Below are 19,677 nucleotides of genomic sequence, written 5' to 3'. Positions count from 1 at the left end.
GGGCTTTAAGATCTAGGTCCTAGCGAATTAGGGCTATATTCCCAACTAGCTATAGCACGCTAAAGGCAATAAGAAGGGCCCTGTTAACCTTAATACGGCCTTCCTTAATAAAGGCTTTATAAAGACTTAAGCCGTCATCCTAAACCTTCTTATGTAGCGCTATCCTATTACCAATAAGCGACTCTATCCAGCTAGCAAGCACATTATCTAGCTTAATAATCTCTTTAGCAGCGTTAAGCTCTTCAAGCGGCTTTATAGCTTAGGTATTAGGGCAGTAAGCATAGTTAGAACTATACGTATAAAGCGGGAAGAAATAGGCGATAAGGAGGTTAATATTAAGTTAACGACAGCGGGTAAAAAGAAGGTGCCTATAGAGAGATTCTTAATATTGCTCTCTAACCTTAAACTGGTCCATTCTACCTAGATTCCTTGGGGTACGCTCTATAGGGAGTTATCTAAGAGTTATAAAGTAATAGAGTTTGCCTAAAAGGACGCGAATATTGTTCTATTCCTATCTATAATTTACGATAATATATTAACCTATTAACACTATATCTTTACCACGCTAACGTTATATATTATTAGGTTAGAATTACATTACAAAGCTTTAAAAACAACCCTCTATAACCGCTATAGGCTATAAGCAGACTGTTAAGATGTTTGGTAGCGACGCTAGGAAGAAATTAGACATACTAGACTTTATAGATAAGTACAACCTATAGATATACGGCGTTAACGTTGCGGATTAGCTTAGGTCTTACTATAATATAAAGAGAATTTATAGGAAGACGTAGAAGCCATTATTCAGTTTCTTATTAGATACGATTATAGGCAATAGCTATTAGCTCTCCTCCTATAAACCTACCTTAGGCGCCCGAGCCCTATAACAACAGTCCTATTTATAATTCCGTTAAGACCTTAGAGATGCCCTCTTCTATAACTTAATTTATAATCGCTAGCTACCAGCTTTACTAAAAAAAAAGGGGATAATAGAAATAGTATGGCGCCCGGTTAGGGAGTATAAGTATAAGAAGCTGTGGCAAAAACAGGTCTATTGCTCGGCCTATTTAGAAGCAAGGCGCACAACAGCTATACTACACCGTGGCGCTTAAAAGCCACTGGCAGATCTATCTGTTAATACTATAATAAAGTTAAGAGAAGACAGTAGAGGCTGAAAGCGCCGTTTAAGGCCACCGAGGACAAATTAGGGCACGCGTGCGTAGTGTTGGAACGAGTATCTCTTAAAGCTCAACTCCAAGGACTAGGCCTAGATAGCTAGATATATACAAAATCGGCAATTTGAATATCCTTAGGTTATTGTAGTTCTTATCACAAGGGCTCGAACGAGAGCTTCTTATTGGCTGGATCCTTATCGATAACGTAGTGCTAAAACCAGCGGGTTAAGGGATAGACCACTTATACCTCGGGTCAATAAATAAATGGTTTACTAGAGCGTACTAGAAGGTATTCTAAAAGCAAATTGGATTTTAAAGCAGAAGATTTTAGAGCAGAGGATTTCAAAGTAGAGGGGTTCCTAAATTATAAAAGAAGGCCTGCTGGAACGGAGGTGGGCGGGGAGGAGGTTGAAGAAGCGTTAAGGTAGGCAAAGGAACTAAGCCTAGATTATCTACTAAGAGCTAAATTCGATAAACGTGACACGACCAGATGCGTGTCCTAGTACAAAAATATTCCTTTAAATAGTCGAACATATCGGCCGATAATCAGGAGGGAGAAAAAGGAGGTTTTCCATGTCTCGGACTATCCAGCGATCTCTTACAAATATATCGCATGGAGGTTGCAGCTGGAAACCGCCATAGTAGAAAGCTTGGATACTTATTAATCCTCTATCTGTCTCTAGGTATGAACCCTCTTTAGAGAAAGATAGCATGCTAATCACTGCTTCAACTTCGAGCGTCTGCAGTGATACGCCAGTGGCCGAGTCCCAGAGCCGGACTGTCTCGTCGTCGGATGCGGACGCGACCAGCTTGCCGTCCGGCGAGAATGCTACAGCCATGACCCAACCCGAGTGGCCCTCGAGCGTCTGCAGCGGTGCGCCCGTGGCAGAGTCCCAGAGCCGGACTGTCTCGTCGCCGGATGCGGACGCGACCAGCTTGGCCGTCCGGCGAGAATGCTACAGCCATGACCCAACCCGAGTGGCCCTCGAGCGTCTGCAGCGGTGCGCCCGTGGCCGAGTCCCAGAGGCCAGACTGTCTCGTCGCCGGATGCGGACGCGACCAGCTTGCCGTCCGGGGAGAATGCTACAGCCTTGACCGAACTCAAGTGGCCCTCGAGCGTCTGCAGCGGGTGCGCCCGTGGCAGAGTCCCAGAGCCGGACTGTCTCGTCGTCGGATGCGGACGCGACTAGCTTGCCGTCCGGCGAGAATGGCTACAGCCGTGACCCAACCCGAGTGGCCCCTCGAGCGTCTGCAAGCGATGTGCCCGTGGCCGAGTCCCAGAGCCGGACTGTCTTGTCGCGGGATGCGGACGCGGACCAGCTTGCCGTCCGGCGAAAATGCTACAGCCATGACCCCAATCCCGAGTGGCCCTCGAGCGTCTTCAGCGGTGCGCCCGTGGCCGAGTCCCAGAGCCGGACTGTCCTGTCGCCGGATGCAGACGCGACCAGCTTGGCCGTCCGGCGAGAATGCTACAGCCGCGCAACCCAACCCGAGTGGCCCTCGAGCGTCCTGCAGCGATGCGCCCGTGGCCCGAGTCCCAGAGCCGGACTGTCTTGTCGTCGGATGCGGACGCGACCAGCTTGCCCGTCCGGCGAGAATGCTACAGCCCTGACCGAACCCGAGTGGCCCTCGAGCGTCTGGCAGCGGTGCGCCCGTGGCCGAGTCCCAGAGCCGGACTGTCTCGTCGTGGGATGCGGACGCGACCCGCCTGCCGTCCGGCGAGAATGCTACGGCCGTGACCGATATCCGAGTGGCCCTCGAGCGTCTGCAGCAATGCGCCCCGTGGCCGAGTCCCCAGAGCCGGACCGTCTTGTCGTTGGATGCGGACGCGACCAGCTTGCCGTCCGGCGAGAATGCTACGGCCGTGACCCAACCCGAGTGGCCCTCGAGCGTCTGCAGCGATGCGCCCCGTGGCCGAGTCCCAGAGCCGGACCGTCTCGTCGCCGGATGCGGACGCGACCAGCTTGCCGTCCGCGAGAAATGCTACGGCCGTGACCGAATCCGAGTGGCCCTCGAGCGTCTGCAGCGATGCGCCCGTGGCCGAGTCCCAGAGCCGGACCGTCTCGTCGTTGGATGCGGACGCGACCAGCTTGCCGTCCGGCGAGAATGCTACGGCCGTGACCAAATCCGAGTGGCCCTCGAGCGTCTGCAGCGATGCGCCCCGTGGCCGAGTCCCAGAGCCGGACCGTCTCGTCGCCGGATGCGGACGCGACCAGCTTGCCGTCCGGCGAGAATGCTACGGCCGTGACCCAACCCGAGTGGCCCTCGAGCGTCTGCAGCGATGCGCCCCAGCTCTCTGGAACTCCTGGAGGCGTTTTGATCCAATGTGGGACTAGACCCCAGAACTGCTTTCTAACCCGGCTTGTCCGTGGGCTAAAGATAAGAGCCGAGCTATATACTTGCAGAGGCGTCGCTTCGATCAGTGCCCCGTACTTAAGAATGAATTTTGTAGCATCGTCTACAAGTGCGAATAGTTCAACATTACTAGGCTTGAGCGCGATAGATTAGTGGTAGTACTCCCTGAAATACCCCTTTAAGGGAACTTGCCTTAACTATCGACTGCAAAATTCTCACAGTCTGGCCCGCCTTAGACATTATCTTTAAGAGGCTCATGGCCTCAAGCCAATGGAGGAGGTGTTTTTGGAGGAACACGTGGATCCTCATCAGGCTCATGGCCTTAAGCCAACAAAGGAGGTGCTCCGGTAGAAATATGTGGACCCTCCCATTATCACAAAGACTGCTTTCGTAACGTTGAATACTATTAGGACTTACGAGATAATCGTCCAGATGGTTAACCCAGTAACAGCAGGCGTATTCAATACGCACAAGGGGACTATTTCTGACTTTATCCCCTACCGCACTTGCCAGCACTCCCGGTTTCCGTAGGTCACAGATGTCCTCTCTTAAGTCCGTCGACATAACCTGTAAGGATCTGCGCATTATCTCGAAGTGCTCTTCGTATATGCCAGAGGGAAATATTCTCGACCCTTGGCCGATGTTGAAGTAGTCCTTTACGGACTGGTGGACAAAGTAAATTATTCCGTCTCGGATGGTGAGAAATGAACCGCAGAGTTTTACTAGGTCGGTCATTGACCGAATGTCTTTGCATTGCTGTTCCGGTAGGTGAGCGACGGTAATTAATTCCTGAAGGTGTAAGGGTCGGTACGTAACAGTGACCGAGCGTAGAATTTGAGTACAAAGGTGAGCGACTTGCTCCTTCTTGCTTTGGATCTGCTTCAGCATTCGCTCGTAAAGTGGTGGCAACCCAGGTGGGAGTTCTTTAAGCACAGCTTGTGTCTCTCCAAGCCACACTTCTTCTTGAAGCTCTTTACAGACCAATGCAACCCAGAGAAATGTTTCTCCCGCTTTTTCGCGAAGGACACTCTCGACTTCCTGTTGAAGCGTAGTATCATAACCTTTGTGTTTAGTGAGGTGTTGAACCTTGGAATCGATGAATGCATTAACAGCACGTGAAATATGAATAGAATTTAGTTCTAGGTCGGTCCTCAGCCGGAGAGTATCAGGTCTTAATCGCTGCTCAATCTCAGGTTGATTGCGACTGGCAACTAGCCACTTTACTTTGGATGTGGATTTGCAATCCTTGCCAGTGATCAAATCTAGAAGCTGCCGTAATCCAGAGTCGCATTCATCGAGCGCATCCACTAGTAGGTGAACTCTTGGAAGCTTTGAGTCGCCCAACATATCCTTGAGTATTCCCCATAGAGCGTATAGTGCATTCGGGTCTTCAAATAACTGAATTCCTCGGTTGTCGTACTTTTTCCGGACATGCCCAATCAGACTCCTCTCTTGGTGAGCCATTATATATATCAGGCCTCTGAGGATGGATACTGCGTTGTTTAGTCTAGCGTCGGTGCTTTGGCAGAAGAAGTACGACAAGATGCCTGATCCTGGCGAGTCTTGTAGCCAGCTTGACAGCTCATCAACAAGGGCTATCATCATCATCGTCTTGCCCTTGCCAGGGTCGCCTTTGATCCATAGTAGTTGGGTTTCATCGCAGTCCCTCCAGCTAAGGAAATCCTCGTCATTGAGGATCCAGGCCCAGGAATCCCTAAGGAGATCATCTTTACTCGACTCAATTCTGGCCTTGTCGTCTCGAGGATCGGTGTTCCTCCCTAGATCGCGCAGACATTGATCGTCTCTAGAGTGGCTAGAGTCTTCGCTATTAGTCAGTTTTGGAGGAAAGTGAGGCCCGTCCCTTAAATAGCTCGGGGGTTGCGTACCGCCGATGATTACAGGTCCTCCGTCCGTGTTGAGGACCACGCCAGCTAGGACTGTCCCCCCTTGAATAGAGTGATAGTCGTTCCTCTGCTGGCTCATATTTTAGGGGTCTAGCATGCCTTAATTCCAACGGGCGAAGTGAGACGAGATCTATCACATTGCGGCGCCGGCTTTTCCTTTTCACTAGCGGGCGGTTAATAATCTCGGCCCCAATCACGTTAGAACTCACGTGAACCACGCTGCCAGGGGTCTGGGATGCCACGTTCTATTAAGTTGTTGGTCGTCGGGATCAGGTTCCAGTTTCTACTCGTAATCTGGCACGGCATAGGCATATATCCCTTGACCCGTTAACTTGGGCACGCAGGTTATCGATAAGAGCCCACCAATCAGATCAGTAGGATTCGGTAGCCGTGCTCAGGAATACAAAATTCGGGGAGTGGCCAAGGCTTCGGGGGGGGGTTTTCGCCGACTTATTTGGGGGAATCTTATATTGAGTCTTCCGAACAAGATCTGCATCAATTCTAGCATGATTAGAAGACATGGTGGTGATGTATTTGATGGTTGAATTCTACGCGTTGTTCTGATTCTGGTGTTCGCGCACGGGCCTTCCCCTCTGCTCGCCCTGACGGGTCAAGGGATAGAAAGCATTAATTTACATATTTTTGTAATTTTTAGATGGGCAGAAGCGAGCACTCATTTCTTGTGGCGCCACTACTACCAAGCAACATCTACAACTCTTCTATCTCCAAACGTGTCATTGGTGGAACAAGCAAGTCGAGTCAACCAACTGAGCATTTCGAATTTGTAATTAATAGAAAACAATCCTTTTTATACTATTTGGTTGATCCTAGGTCAATACTAGCCCTATTTCGAAAGGGCAACGGGCTTCTCCAATCAGCCTATAACTACCGGCTATTAACTTGCCGCATTCACAGATTCCCAAGAGCATCAACGTTAGAAACTCATCGGCCCTCCTCCAGAGTTGTACGTGCCGCCGTAGAAAGCTTTCCCGCCGGATGTGTTGAAATTGCCCGAAAAATGATTATGCTGATGTAAGTTCTGGTCGTCGTGCTTGTCTCTCGAGTTTGACTTATTCTCCTCCGTCGCTTCTATCGCAGTACGTGTGCCCGTAACTTGATTTCCCGGGATAATATTAAGAAGATTCTTCGCATAAGCAGCCGCTGTAGCTGCAGCATACCGTTGCCAGCGTTTATTCTTGTGCGAATCCGCATAGTCGCATACCCCTCGGATGACGAGACACGGGAAACAGTCCATCAATCCCGCTGCTTCCATTTCAAAGCAGAGTACTTTAAGCTCCCCCCTTAGCCTATTCCTAGTAGCTCCATGCCTCATCACCTGATCTCCCGACGCGATTAGACCGTAATGGATGAACGGATCCACTGAAGGACGTGGCTCTCGATCTACCAATTGGGTCCCTTCGCATTTCTCACATGTCACTTGACCACTTGGGTGATCGTATTCCGCCTTATATAACGAATCATACTGTATGCCTGGGTGTGTAAACTGAGCATTCATGGGATACTTCTCCATCATCTCCCGGAGATACTTTGCCAGCTCGTGACCTTCCATCATGTGTTTCGCCTCTAAGTTGGCCAATGCGGTGAGTAAAACATCTGGGGGTCTGTTCAATGAGCCCATCCGTGTGAATTTCCCTTCTTGCACAGTCTTCCCAAAATCATACTGGATCACACCTCCATAACTCCCAGTCGGTTTACTGACCACAACATCCCCAAGCCTAATGTCATGTTCCTCGCTAGGTACTCCACCTCCAATCCCCACCATTAGCCCGAATCTCAGTCTAGTGAAAGTGGAGAGCATCTGATTAGCCACTATAGCCGCTGATATCGTACCCATCACTCCTAATGGTAGACATGCGACAACAACATTGTGATCTCCAATGCGACCAAAGGCGTAGTTGTTGTTATCTTGTGTGCGAGGTGGTAGAACCGCATGATGTTCATCCAACATACCCTGAGCTGCCGCCATCTCTGTCGGCAAGGCGCAAATCCATCCCACCGTATAGTCCCCGTGCGACCGTGTCTGAAGACTAGACATCGCAGCAGCTCCTAGTAGAGTTCCTGCAGTTTACTGGCTTCGAAATTACGAGGAGTGTCGCTGCAGCAATCGAGAACAGTGGAAGGGCAAAACGCTGCTCTTCAGCTGTCCTTCACTCCTTAGAAATCGAGGAAAGCCCGTCCGTTGGCCAGTGGGGAAGCAGGCTTGTGGAATGACTGAGAGCGACAAAGGTGTCAAATTCCTCCCGAATATTCACTCGCAAGGGGAGAGTTTGAGATGCGAATCTTGTTTCGGACACAACTAAGCGGGATGTCAGCAATAGCGCCTGTTGAAGATGAAAGCGTAGAGTGAGCAAGCTGAGATGGCTATGCTGATCTTATTGCGCGTGCGTGGACGAAGAAGCAACAAACGTGTCGAAATCCAAAGATAACTTGAAAGACAACCTGAACAGAGCTTGCCAACATGTCAAGTACCTGGCTTGGCAGCACAGAACAATCGATAACATGGTCAGCTGGCCAGCGCATCAGCAAATCAGGGAAGTGGTGTCGACTGGAGGCTACAAGGGCGTAGGCAACGTTACTGTAAAGTTGGATGAATAAGGTATTTAGAGGGTTTCTGTCAACTTAACGCTTCAGGGCTTCACTGCTCAAAGCTAAGGTCAATTAGGTAAAGCAGAGACAAAGTTCAGCGGTATATAAGGAGCCGGGAGCCGATTGTGCAAACGACTGTAAGTGGTTACGTAGTCCAAATAATAAACACACTGGTGGATTTGGAGCAGTTTATCCCGTATGGCTTGGTGTTTGTTATCTCGGTCCCAGACGATCAGCCAATCATAAGCTGCTTACATAACAGATTAATCATCTTATGTTGTTGTCGTCTGGTACACGGTTCGGAAATTTGTTAGTCCCTCGCGCCAATTTGTATGTAATTCTCATACAAACTCACGCGCCATACTATTTTTTTAGCTACCAATTAACAACAAACCAACATCTTTATAAACAATCAGTAAACGTTACGTTCTAGAGCTTTATAGGGCGATTCTAACGCTGCCAAAATTATTGCGAACGGCCTGGTGGTTACCGCTACGTTTCGCCTCAAATATTACCGCCAAAACAGTAAACATTCAGCTAGAGCCACTAATTCTTAACATTTAACCTCCTATATTAATATTTATAGTAGATAAACACCTAAATAGCTAATGTATTATATCTAGACTAACTCTGGGCCTTATTACCTGCTTTATTGCTCCTCCGCTGCCTGCACAAACGCCTGCACAAAAGCCTGCACGAACGCCTGCACGAACGCCTGCACGAATGCCTATACAAAGCTCTAGTCGAGGGTCTGCTTGAAGGTCTGGTCGAAGGTCTGCTCGAGGGTCTGGTCGAGGGTCTGGTCGAAGCTCCGGTCGAAGCTCTGGTCGAGGGTCTGGTCGAGGGCCTGCTCGAAGCTCTGGTCGAGGCTCTGCTTGAAGCTTTGGTCGAAGCTCTGGTCGAGGGTCTGGTCGAAGCTCTGGTCGAGGGTCTGCTCGAAGCTCTGGTCGAGGGTCTGCTTGAAGCCCTGGTCGAAGCTCTTGTTGAAGCTCTGCTCNNNGGTCGAAGCTCTGGTNGAAGCTCTGGTCGAGGGTCTGCTCGAAGCTCTGGTCAAGGGTCTGCTCGAAGCTCTGCTCAAAACATTATATGGAGCTTTAAAGCTCTACCAATACACAGCACTAATATACTAGGAAGGTTCTATAATTAGCTATATAACTACCTATATAATAATAATTATTAATTCTATTTATTACCCAATTTAGTCCCTTTTTAGATCTATATAGGAAAAAGCCCTATAAGGGGAAACCCTTAAGTATTTCCTTTTAGCTAGTTTTACTTATTCTATCTTCGCCTAGCTAGTATATCTTTATATCTTTTAGTCTACCTTATATACTATACTTTCTAGGTATATTAAAAGATCTAAGGGGGGTAATAGGAGGGTCTAGTAGTTTGCTAGTAAGCCATTTATAGCTAGGCGGGGGTATTTAGTCCTTAAGGGGCTAGAATAGGGCGTATTATTTAGTGTCCTCCTATTAGATCTTATANACTATTTAAAACTACTAGAGAATTCCTTAGCCTATAAGCTATTTTACTACTACCTATAAGCCCCTACTTATAGAGAATATCTAAGTAATATTATTTAAGCCTACGCTAGTAAGTAGCTAGTCTTTTATTAAGCGGTAGCTATAAAATAGTAGTATATAGTATACTAACTAAATAGGCCACCCGTATATATATTAAGGTACAATGTTTAAAATATAGATGCTAGCTATATATTTAGACCTAGGACCTTTATCTATAGTAGAAAGGCGGCTATAGATTTTACCTTTATTAGTCCTTTATATAGGGATAAAGTTAGTATTAACTATAGGGTATTATATATAGCTGCGTTTTATATTTTTACTACCTCCTTCTATTATTGCTTCTATTTAAGATCTGCCTATCTTATAATTAATATAATAAATCTCTATCTATATTAGTAACCTCCTACCCTTTATTACTATTATAGCGCTCTATTAGTATAGCGCTAGGTCTTTACCTTATAAGCTAATAATTCTTATATTTCCTTTTCTCTCTTTATTATTTATAGGTAGCGGGCTTCCTAACTAGTATATTTAGGTATATCGCCTCTTTAAGGGGCTATTGCTTTATATATATATCTCGTTCCTTATATACATTTTAGTATTTATTATATATTTTCTTCTACTAGGTAGCCTTATACTATAACTACTTTCTATATAATAGTTAAGTTAATATATAAGTTTAGTAGTGGAACTACCACCCTTCATTCTAGTATAGCGTGTAGTATTCTTCTATAGGCCCCTATAGTTCTATATAAGTACTAGTTTTATAGCTTAGCTAGCGGCGCTAAAGAGCTTTTTATTAATACCTTACTACCTAGTCTTAAGCCCTAGATCTAGGAGCCGTATAGTATTATTAGCCTTACTATTACTATATATAGTAGGCGTATATATTTAAAAGAGGGTTCTTATATTAAGATAGTAATTTATAATATTGCTAAAAATACTGCTGCTCCTATATAAGTAGTCTATATAATATACTTATTCTAGTTTAATCTAGAGTCTACCTAAATCCCTAGGGCCTTAAGGGTAGCTTTTAGTTTTACTTTATAGCTCTAGATATTTACTATTAAGGCTAGGTTACTACTTACCCTCCTTTTCCTTATAAAGTAGATAAGCTAATATTTATCTAATGCGAATTTAGCGCCGTATTNTTTTACCTATACAATATACCTATTATACGCCTAGTTTAGCCTAATATAGTTTTCTACTACTATATTTTCCTATATAATTAGATTTATATTATCTATAAATCCTAGTGTTGGTTANANAAGGGGGATATTACGTAGCTACGGTTCGTANATAGTATAATAATTGTTCTTCTTATTAATTAATTTAGAAAGCAAAGGATTATAAGGATCGCAGTGCCTAAGTAGGGGGCTAATAAGTTACTATAAGGGTGACTAATTAGAGACATTTGTAACCACATAACCTCTATCTATATATTCCGACACTAGCAGTTCTTTCTTTATGCTTATGGCGCTATAGGAAGGTAGTAAGGCAGCGAGGTAGTAAGGCAGCAAGGCAGTAAGGTGTCGGTTTAGCTAGAGGTAGAAGCAGCAATAGTCTGTTTAGGTAGTAGTACGGTACCAGTAGCGGTAGTAATAGTAGTTAAGCATAGAGCTTGTCTATTAGTCGGTCGGTTAATCATAGGCGTATAGGCACGATTATTTGGTTAGTAGATCGCAGGCGTATTAGCGCAATAGTTATTATTTTAGGTAGCAGTACAGTGCGAGCGTCAGTTCCGTAGGCAGATCGGCACGGAATCTTATCATAGGGTTGGTTTGTAGGTATATTAGTTACAACAGTTATCGGGTTCGTAGCTGCCGTAGATACTAGCAGTTCTTTCTTTTATGGATTGCCTACGTGACTGTGCCGTTCTAACCGCTCCCCCCCCCCCCTACATTACTCTCTCTTCACGGTACCCTCTACGAGAACTTCCTATCTGGATTACGCTGGTAGCCACCTCTGTAGCTACCTTGGGAACTACAGAAGTCTTAAAATTCCCCTCTATGCTGGATCTTCTAAAGCTTGTTAAATGTTTGTGGAGAAGTAGAGGCTTATTACAGAGATTACTACGGAGATTACTGTGGAGATTACTGCGGAGATTGCTGGTGGGACGGAGCTTAAGGCACGGGTTAAGATACGGCAGCTTAAGGGACTTAAGGTATTTAATAGCCTAAGGTTATCTGTGGTGGTTACTGTAGGGATTCCTGCGGAGATTGCTGCGGAGGTTCTTGCGGAGGTTAATGCGGAGGTTAATGCGGAGGTTAATGCGGAGATTCTTGCAGAGGTTGCTATGGTTGCTACTAAGGTTCTTGCGGTAGTTCTTGCGGAGGTTCTTATAGAGGTTGCTGCGGCTACTGTGGTTGCTGCGGAGGTTCTTGTAGAGGTTGCTGTAGAGGTTACTTTAGAGCTTATTACGGAGCTTAATGCGGAGCTTATTACGGAGCTTAAGGCACGGGTTGAGATACGGCAGCCTGAGGAACTTAAGGTGTTTAATAGCCTAAGGTTGTCTATAGTGTTGCTTATGGCTGTCCGTTATTAGGATTCCCTTAAGAGTTAAACTTCTTTTAGTGCTTAATCTCTTATAGAGTCCATTCGTGCTCTTCTTTTACGTTAAGGACTTGCTAAATATTGTCTCTAATAGTACCCCCATTTATAGGTACAAACACTCCATTCTCTTATAGGAAGTCTTGAAAATCCTAAATAATATAAATATTGTCAAGTGCCCAGGTGTCGGCAGTCTATCCTATAAAATCCTCCCTAAAATATTCCTATAGCTGTAAATCGGCGTAGTATCTACTTTAGTAAAATAGAATACGGTATAGGAGAAAGCCGTTAACTTGTTTTGCGGTATAAGTTATTATATTAATAGTAAATTCGTCCCAATCTTTATTAATAAGTTTCGCGTACGCAGCTACCCCTAGTGGTAAGGAGTCTTTCCAGTTATTTGGAGTAGCCATATTTTCGGAGAAAGGGAAGTATTATTGGTGTAGGGATTGTCGTTTGGTACGCGTTCGTGGTTTAATACGCATTTGTAGTTTAGTACGCGTTTATAACATATATTTGCGATTATAGGGCTTAGAACTAGTTCTAGTGTCACGGCACTGACCTAACGCATACTGTTTCATACTGTCTCGTACTATTCCCTACTGTTGGCTAGCCCACCACTAGCGACTTAGCGGCCGGCCCTACTATTTATATATAATACCCCCTTTCCACCTTCTTTCCCTCTTTATACTATAACGTAGTTATTTAGTCTACTTTATTACAGCACTGTGACAGTTTATAGTATCTTTAATTTGCGCCCTATCGCGATTACTAATTCCCTATACCCTAGCCAATTAACCTCCGCCCTAGAGCAATCGTGACCTACGCGCGCCTCTGCTAAAACTAATACGTCCCCAGCACAGTCCTAAAATAATCCTTAGTTTTTACCTAGTACCTAGATAGGCGATACTAACGACGCTAAAATAGCCGAAACCTAGAACCCCCGCGACGTTTTTATAGACCTATTTATAAAGATATACCCCAATATCGCGTAGATAATCCGCCGCTCCCTACTATACCCTAAGACCTTTAAGCCTAGCAAAGCTTACTTTACCCTTATTAACTATACCAATAAGTTCCTTAATAATATTAAAGTAGGACTATAGTATATATATAATATAAACACTACCAATAAAAAAGCTAATAAAAACCTTAGTACCCTTATTACTTCCTAAATAGGAACTATTAACTCCTAGGCAAAGACTATTACCGTTCTAAAATAATTAACCCCTATAATAATAGTAGTAACCTAGCAGAAAAAACGGAGATCTAAAGACCCGCTAATATTTAGCGGAAAAGGCACCCCACTAAAATAATAAGCTAATTTTAAGACCTAGCATATTAAGATTAAGGGAGTCTTTAACCGGGACTAGGACTACTTTAACATAGTTTAGTCCTAAATCCTTTATATCTTAGATATACTAGAGGACAAAGCCTATAAGTTTATTAAATAGGGCCTAGAGCTTATATATAAGAACCTAAACAACATATCTACGTGAAAATGGCCTACTAAGGAAGATATACTTAAAGACCTTACTACCTACTATAAGGTCCTTAATATAACCCAAGTTATAAAGAATAAGCTTAACCATTTCCCCTAAGGCGAGCGTAATTACTAGTTCTAGAAGGGAGAGCTTAATAAGCTAATAGTCCGCGCTAAGAAGACAGACGAATAAAAGGTAGACCTACTCTAAAAGTTTATCTCTCTAAAGATGGAAGAGCTAGTACTTAGACTAGCCTATAAAATTAATAACAGCGACTATACAGGTTAAAGTAAGCAGATAGATATATTTGCTAAAAACCTTGCGAACTATGCATACCAAGCCAACCTTAAGAAGAACGCTAACCACTACCTACCTACCTAAGCCCCTGCCCCTATATTAACCCTAACCCTAGTAGTGACTAAAGAACCTATAAACCTTAATAGAATCTTAAACACAGAGCGCAAGCGCCGCGTTAATAATAGATTATACCTTACCTATAGCCTATCTAGCCACTAAAAGGATGCCTATAACCCCGCCAAGATAGCAAACCTAGTTCTAATATTACCCCGTTAAATAACGTAAATAAATAACCGCGGATACGGCGACTATAGAGTCTATTATAAACGCGGCAACCGCGGAGCCTATTATAGCCGCGGCGGACAACCCCCCCCCTTTAACCCTATAGCTTAGTTACTTTAAACTATACCCTATATAGGAGCCTAACCCGTTAACAACGCCTAGTATTAGCAACTTTACGCTAGCAAATATAAACACGGCCATATTATTAGTGAGGTATTATCTTTCTATACCCTAACTAAAACAGAAATAGATACTACTAGCCAGATAGACACTAGACCGCCCCACTAAGACAGCCCTATACCCTAGTTATTAAAAGGCAAACCCTTAGACTAAGTCGCGCCTAAGAGTCTAAACTATATAAGGAGGAAGATAAGAAGATTAGGTCCCTATTACTAGATTAATTAATCCTTTCTATTAATAAACTACTACTTAATCTTAGATTAGTAAATAGTAATAAGAAATTAATCCTTATTTAAACCTAACTCTCCTTATTACATAACCTATACCCCCAAGTTTATATTAATATAGTAAGCCTAGTAGACTCCGGTAGTACTATAATAGCATTTACTAACGCAGAGTCTATTATAAGAAAGTATAATATTATAACTAAGAAGCTGCTAGCACCTAGGCTACTACGCCTTACAGATAGCATCCCAACTTCGCTTATTACAGACTACTTCACTACCTAAATATTAATCGGCCTCTATACTAAAGCTATACTCTTTTTTATTACTAAACTCTTACCCACTACCCCAATTATCCTAGGTATGCCCTAGCTTTAAAAGCATAAGCCCTATCCTAGCTTTAGGAAACTTAAGATCCGCTTTAACTTAGACTACTACTTTAGGCACTACCTTCCATAGAGGATAGCCGACGTTAGTAGGGACGCCCTACGTAGACACTTAGCACTACTAAGCCTAGTGCCTAGAACTATATATAAAGCCCTAATAGTAAAAGACATTTCTAATAAAGGGGAGCCTATATAGCTGTAAAGAAACGAGACAGTAGAAGACTAGACTAACTTAGTACTTAAGACCAAAATAACGGGCCAGCCAGCCCTACTAAGACCAAGGAAGAAGGTCCGCTTTGCGCCGCTACTACTAAAAAACTAACCCTAACCTAGGCACTATTTAAACCCTAGCCGCCCAGCCCAACACCTAGAACTAAGCCATATACTATATACGTATACTACAGCTTATATTATAGCAAGGACTAGCTATAGAACTACTAAAACCTAGATAATAGAAACCGCGCCACCGTAACGCCCAACCTCATACCTATCTCCCGCGCGTACCATATAGGGCCGCCGCCTCATTTCCGCCCCCCTAGGCCAACTAAGCTGTACTAGCCTAGCTATAGCACTAAAGAGCCAGATATGCCCTAACCTAGACAATATTAAATGCACCTATACTATTAATTTTACCCAATTCTATAAATAAAAAGATATAAAGGTAATAAGGATCTATATAGCGGAGCTAGTAGAACTAGTTAAATAAGATAAGCACTAATAGCTACTTAAAGAGCTACTTATAGGCCTAATAGAAGTACTAAACCTATTAGAAAGGTCTTTCTACTAACTAGTAAAAGGCAACTATATAATAAAGGAAGCCCGTAAAGCGCTCCCCCCCCTATTTCTATAACTTCCTTAAAATAAATCTAAAAACTAAACCCGAGCTTTTACGTCGGAAGATAGTTGACACTAATATTAAAAAATTCCTAAAAGGCAAACCAGGATTGACCCGCGAAGATATTCTACAACGCCTACTAAAGGAGTTTAGTAAATATATTAAGCACTTCCTCCCTAAGAATATAGATAAGCTGCCCCCTTACCAACCATGGGACTATAAAATTAAGATCACCCCTAGAAACTAGGCCCTATACTATAAAAATAGACCACTCTTACCTACTAAACTTAGGTATATAAAGAAGTGGATTAATAAAATACTAAATAAGGGTTTTATCCGCGAATTGACCTCACTAGCTACCGCACCACTCCTCCTCGCTGCTAAGCCCGGCGGCGGTATATAAATCTACTATAACTACTAAGGCCTAAATACAGTCACTATTAAGAATTAATACCCACTACCACTAATTCGCGAGATACTTAACGCACTTTATAGCGCCAAATACTTTACTAAACTTAATATAATTACTACGTTTAACCAGATCTGGATTACGGAGGGCCATAAGTAGCTTATAGCATTTATTACCTAGTTTGGACTCTATAAGATACTAGTTATACTATTCGGCCTCTATAACGCACCCGCTATATTTTAAAACTATATTAACCATATTTTATATAACGCCCTTAATAACTACTACACTGCCTACCTTAATAATATCCTTATCTTTTCTAAAACATGCGCTAAGCACACTAAGTATATAAATAAAGTCATCTAAAGACTTGGCAATACTAGACTTTAGATTAATATTAATAAGTCTAAGTTCTACTCTACTAAAACAAAATACCTCGGCTTAATTATCTTAACTAATAGCATAACTATAGACCCTAAGAAGATATAGGCCTTATAGGAATAGAAGAACCTAACATTAATTAAAGAACTATAATAATTTCTTAGCTTCGCGAACTTCTACCAACAATTTATCTAAGGCTACTCTGCTATTACTACACCTATAATAAAACTTCTAAAGAAGGATATCGGATAGCTATAGGGACTAAAATAAGCCAAATCGTTTAAGGCCCTTAAGGGAGCCTTTACTTTAGCACTAGTACTAGCATATTATAACTATACGAAGAAAATAGTAGTAGAGATAGATGCATTAAATTGGGCTTCTGGCGGAGTCCTTTCCCAATATAATAATAACGGAAAATTAAAACTGGTCGCATTCTTCTCTATAAAGCACTTTACGCTAAAATATAACTATAAGATCTATAATAAAGAACTCCTAGCTATTATTAAGGCTTTAGAGGAATAGCGTCCTAAGCTATAAGGGACTAAGGAGCCGTTTAAAATTATCACCGACCATAAGAACCTATAGACGTTTATAACTACTAAGTAGCTAAACTAGCGCCAAGTCTAGTAGGTAAAGTTCCTTTTATAGTTTAACTTTATAATTATATATAGACCTAGTAGCAAAGCTACACTCCCTAACGCCCTAAGCCGGCTACTAGGAATAAGGCCTAAGGACACTAATAATAAACGCCTCCGCTACTAAGCCCAAGTCGTTATACCGCCCTAGAAAGTTAACCCTATAATCTTAAAAGAATTACTATATAAGTCCCATAACTCTAATAATACGGAGTTCGTAGCCGCTCTAGACCCTAAAATAGCTAAAAAGTCATTAGATAAGTTAATCTAGCTAAGATACTAGAAAAACGAACTTGTAAAAGATATAATGGCAGCCCTATATAATCGGAAAGCTCGCCATTAGCTAAAGAAAATTAGGAAATTACTCTATTGCGATAAGTTAAAATATAGTATTATTAACGGACAAATCTACTTCCACTAATGTCTCTTTATCCCTAACGCCCTAGATCTCTACCTAGAAGTTACCTATCGCTCTTATAGTAGCGGCCCCACTAGTTACCCTAGCCGGGTTAAGACTCTTAACCTCTTAAACTAAACATACTAGTAGCCAGGAATCTCCCAGTTCACAACTACCTTTATTAAAAACTATGCCCTATACTTTCGCACTAAGACCCCCTATTCTGCCCCGCCTGGTTTCCTAAAGCTACTAGAATTACCCGCCCGCCTATAGACCAATATCTCAATTAACTATATTATAACGCTACCAGTATACTAACGCCACGGTAAGGCATATAAATATATCCTTATTATTATAGACCGCCTAACTAAAATACGACACCTTATTCTAGTAATAGGACTCTTAACAAAGGAGTTAGTTAATGGCTTTATTAATAATATATATAAGCTCCACGGTATACTAAGTACGATTATCTCTAATTACGGCACACAATTTATTAGTAACTTTTAGTAACGACTAAGTAAACGCCTTAAGATAACCTTATAACTAAGCTTAGCCTAGTACCTAAAAATAAACGGCTAAACTAAAATTATTAACGCCGCCGTAAATAAATACCTTTATGCTTTTATTAGCTTTATATAAGACGACTAGGTTAACTACCTACTACTTACTAAGTTTACTATAAATAACTAAGTCAATAAGAGTATAAGCATCTCCCCGTTTTTTATAAACTATAGCTTTAACCCTCGCCTTAGAATCGAGCCTGCTGGCCCCCGCCCACTAATACTATCAGCATAAGTAAAAAAGGAGTTCTTTCGCGCAGACTCTATAGCCAACCGCTTTTAAGCGGATATTAATACAGCTTAAGGCCCTAGCCTAGATTTTACAGCAACGCTATAAAGATAATACTAATACCCGTAGGGACGAGAGCGCGTTATTCTATAAAGGTAATATAGTTATAGTTAGCTTAGAAAATATAAAGACAAATAGACCTAAGAAGAAATGGGACAATAAATGGGACGGCCTGTACCCTATACTCGCAGTATACTAAAGGGCAGTTATAATAGACCTCCTAGACCACATTTAAGTAAATAAATCCTTTTATATATCTAAGGTCCGCCTCTAAGCTGCTAAAGAGATCCCTAGCTAAGCAAATATTAATATTACAGAGCGCCGTAATATACAAGGACGAGTAGCAGAGAGAGATAATAACGGCAACATAGAAGATAAATAGAAGTTTAAGAAAATCCTTAATATATATAACGAAGACCCCTAGGGCCTAACTTATAAGATTAAATGGAAATATTATAAGGATATAACCTAGTAGCTAGAAGAAAACCTAAAGGGTTACGAATAAGCTATACAGCACTTTTATAAGCAACACCCTAAGAAGCCAGAACCCCTAGACTAGGTATAAGATAAGAAAAAGTCACGCCAAGGTCGCGGCCGACCACCGTATTAAAATTTATAGTGGTTAAGATGTCATAGAACTTTAACCGGCAGTTAAAGTTATCTAATTAGCTAAATTCTCGCCAAGAAACGCCATACGGACTAATTTAGGTAGCGGTATAGAGTTCTACCGACCTTACTTACTGAACTAACTAATTAGGATTTTCTATGCCTGGCATAGAAAATCACCATTAGCTCGGTTAAGGGCGGTAAGCGGAACTAATATCTTTGCGGTAGAAAATAGGCAACCCTATACACTACCTATTTTTAAGTTATCTATTTAGTTTAGGGACCAAACCGTCTAGGGGAGAGAAGTACTATTACGGCACTGACCTAACGCATACTGTTTCATACTGTCTTGTACTGTTCCCTACTGTTAGCTAGCCCACCACTAGCGACTTAGCGGCCGGCCCTACTATTTATATACAATACCCCCTTTCTACCTTCTTCCCCTCTTCATACCACAACGTAGTTATTTAGTCTACTTCATTGCAGCACTGTAACATCTAGCCTTAAATCGCAAAGACTTATAAAGCGTATTGTTCTGCGTAATAGACGCAAGAATCTATAATCTTAGAAAGGCTTAGGACCAGTTCTAGCCTTT

The 19,677-nt window shown here is 42.8% G+C and overlaps 2 protein-coding genes across 2 annotated transcripts; both read right to left on the bottom strand.

Annotated features, from left to right (window-relative positions):
• Positions 1-1,396: 1,396 nt before the first annotated feature.
• Positions 1,397-5,598, bottom strand: K441DRAFT_663591 (WD40 repeat-like protein). Its single transcript, XM_067649220.1, has 9 exons — positions 5,417-5,598; positions 3,723-5,350; positions 3,362-3,664; positions 3,109-3,321; positions 3,004-3,068; positions 2,529-2,597; positions 2,405-2,495; positions 2,236-2,295; positions 1,397-2,110 (listed from the first exon to the last, which is right to left on the bottom strand). The coding sequence occupies exons 1-9, from the start codon at positions 5,511-5,513 to the stop codon at positions 1,694-1,696; spliced, it is 2,943 nt and encodes a 980-aa protein (XP_067501459.1). The 5' UTR covers positions 5,514-5,598; the 3' UTR covers positions 1,397-1,693.
• Positions 5,599-6,368: 770 nt separating this feature from the next.
• Positions 6,369-7,490, bottom strand: K441DRAFT_572220 (purine and uridine phosphorylase; the record flags this gene model as incomplete). Its single annotated transcript, XM_067644007.1, has 1 exon — positions 6,369-7,490. One exon carries the CDS (start codon positions 7,488-7,490, stop codon positions 6,369-6,371), a length of 1,122 nt encoding a protein of 373 aa, XP_067501458.1.
• Between the last annotated feature and the right edge of the window lie 12,187 nt (positions 7,491-19,677).

Source organism: Cenococcum geophilum, assembly GCF_001692895.1.
Source record: "Cenococcum geophilum 1.58 unplaced genomic scaffold K441scaffold_34, whole genome shotgun sequence".
Lineage (NCBI taxonomy): Eukaryota > Fungi > Ascomycota > Dothideomycetes > Gloniales > Gloniaceae > Cenococcum > Cenococcum geophilum.
Note: the sequence above shows the minus strand (reverse complement) of the source record. Positions and strands in the feature narration are given on the sequence as shown.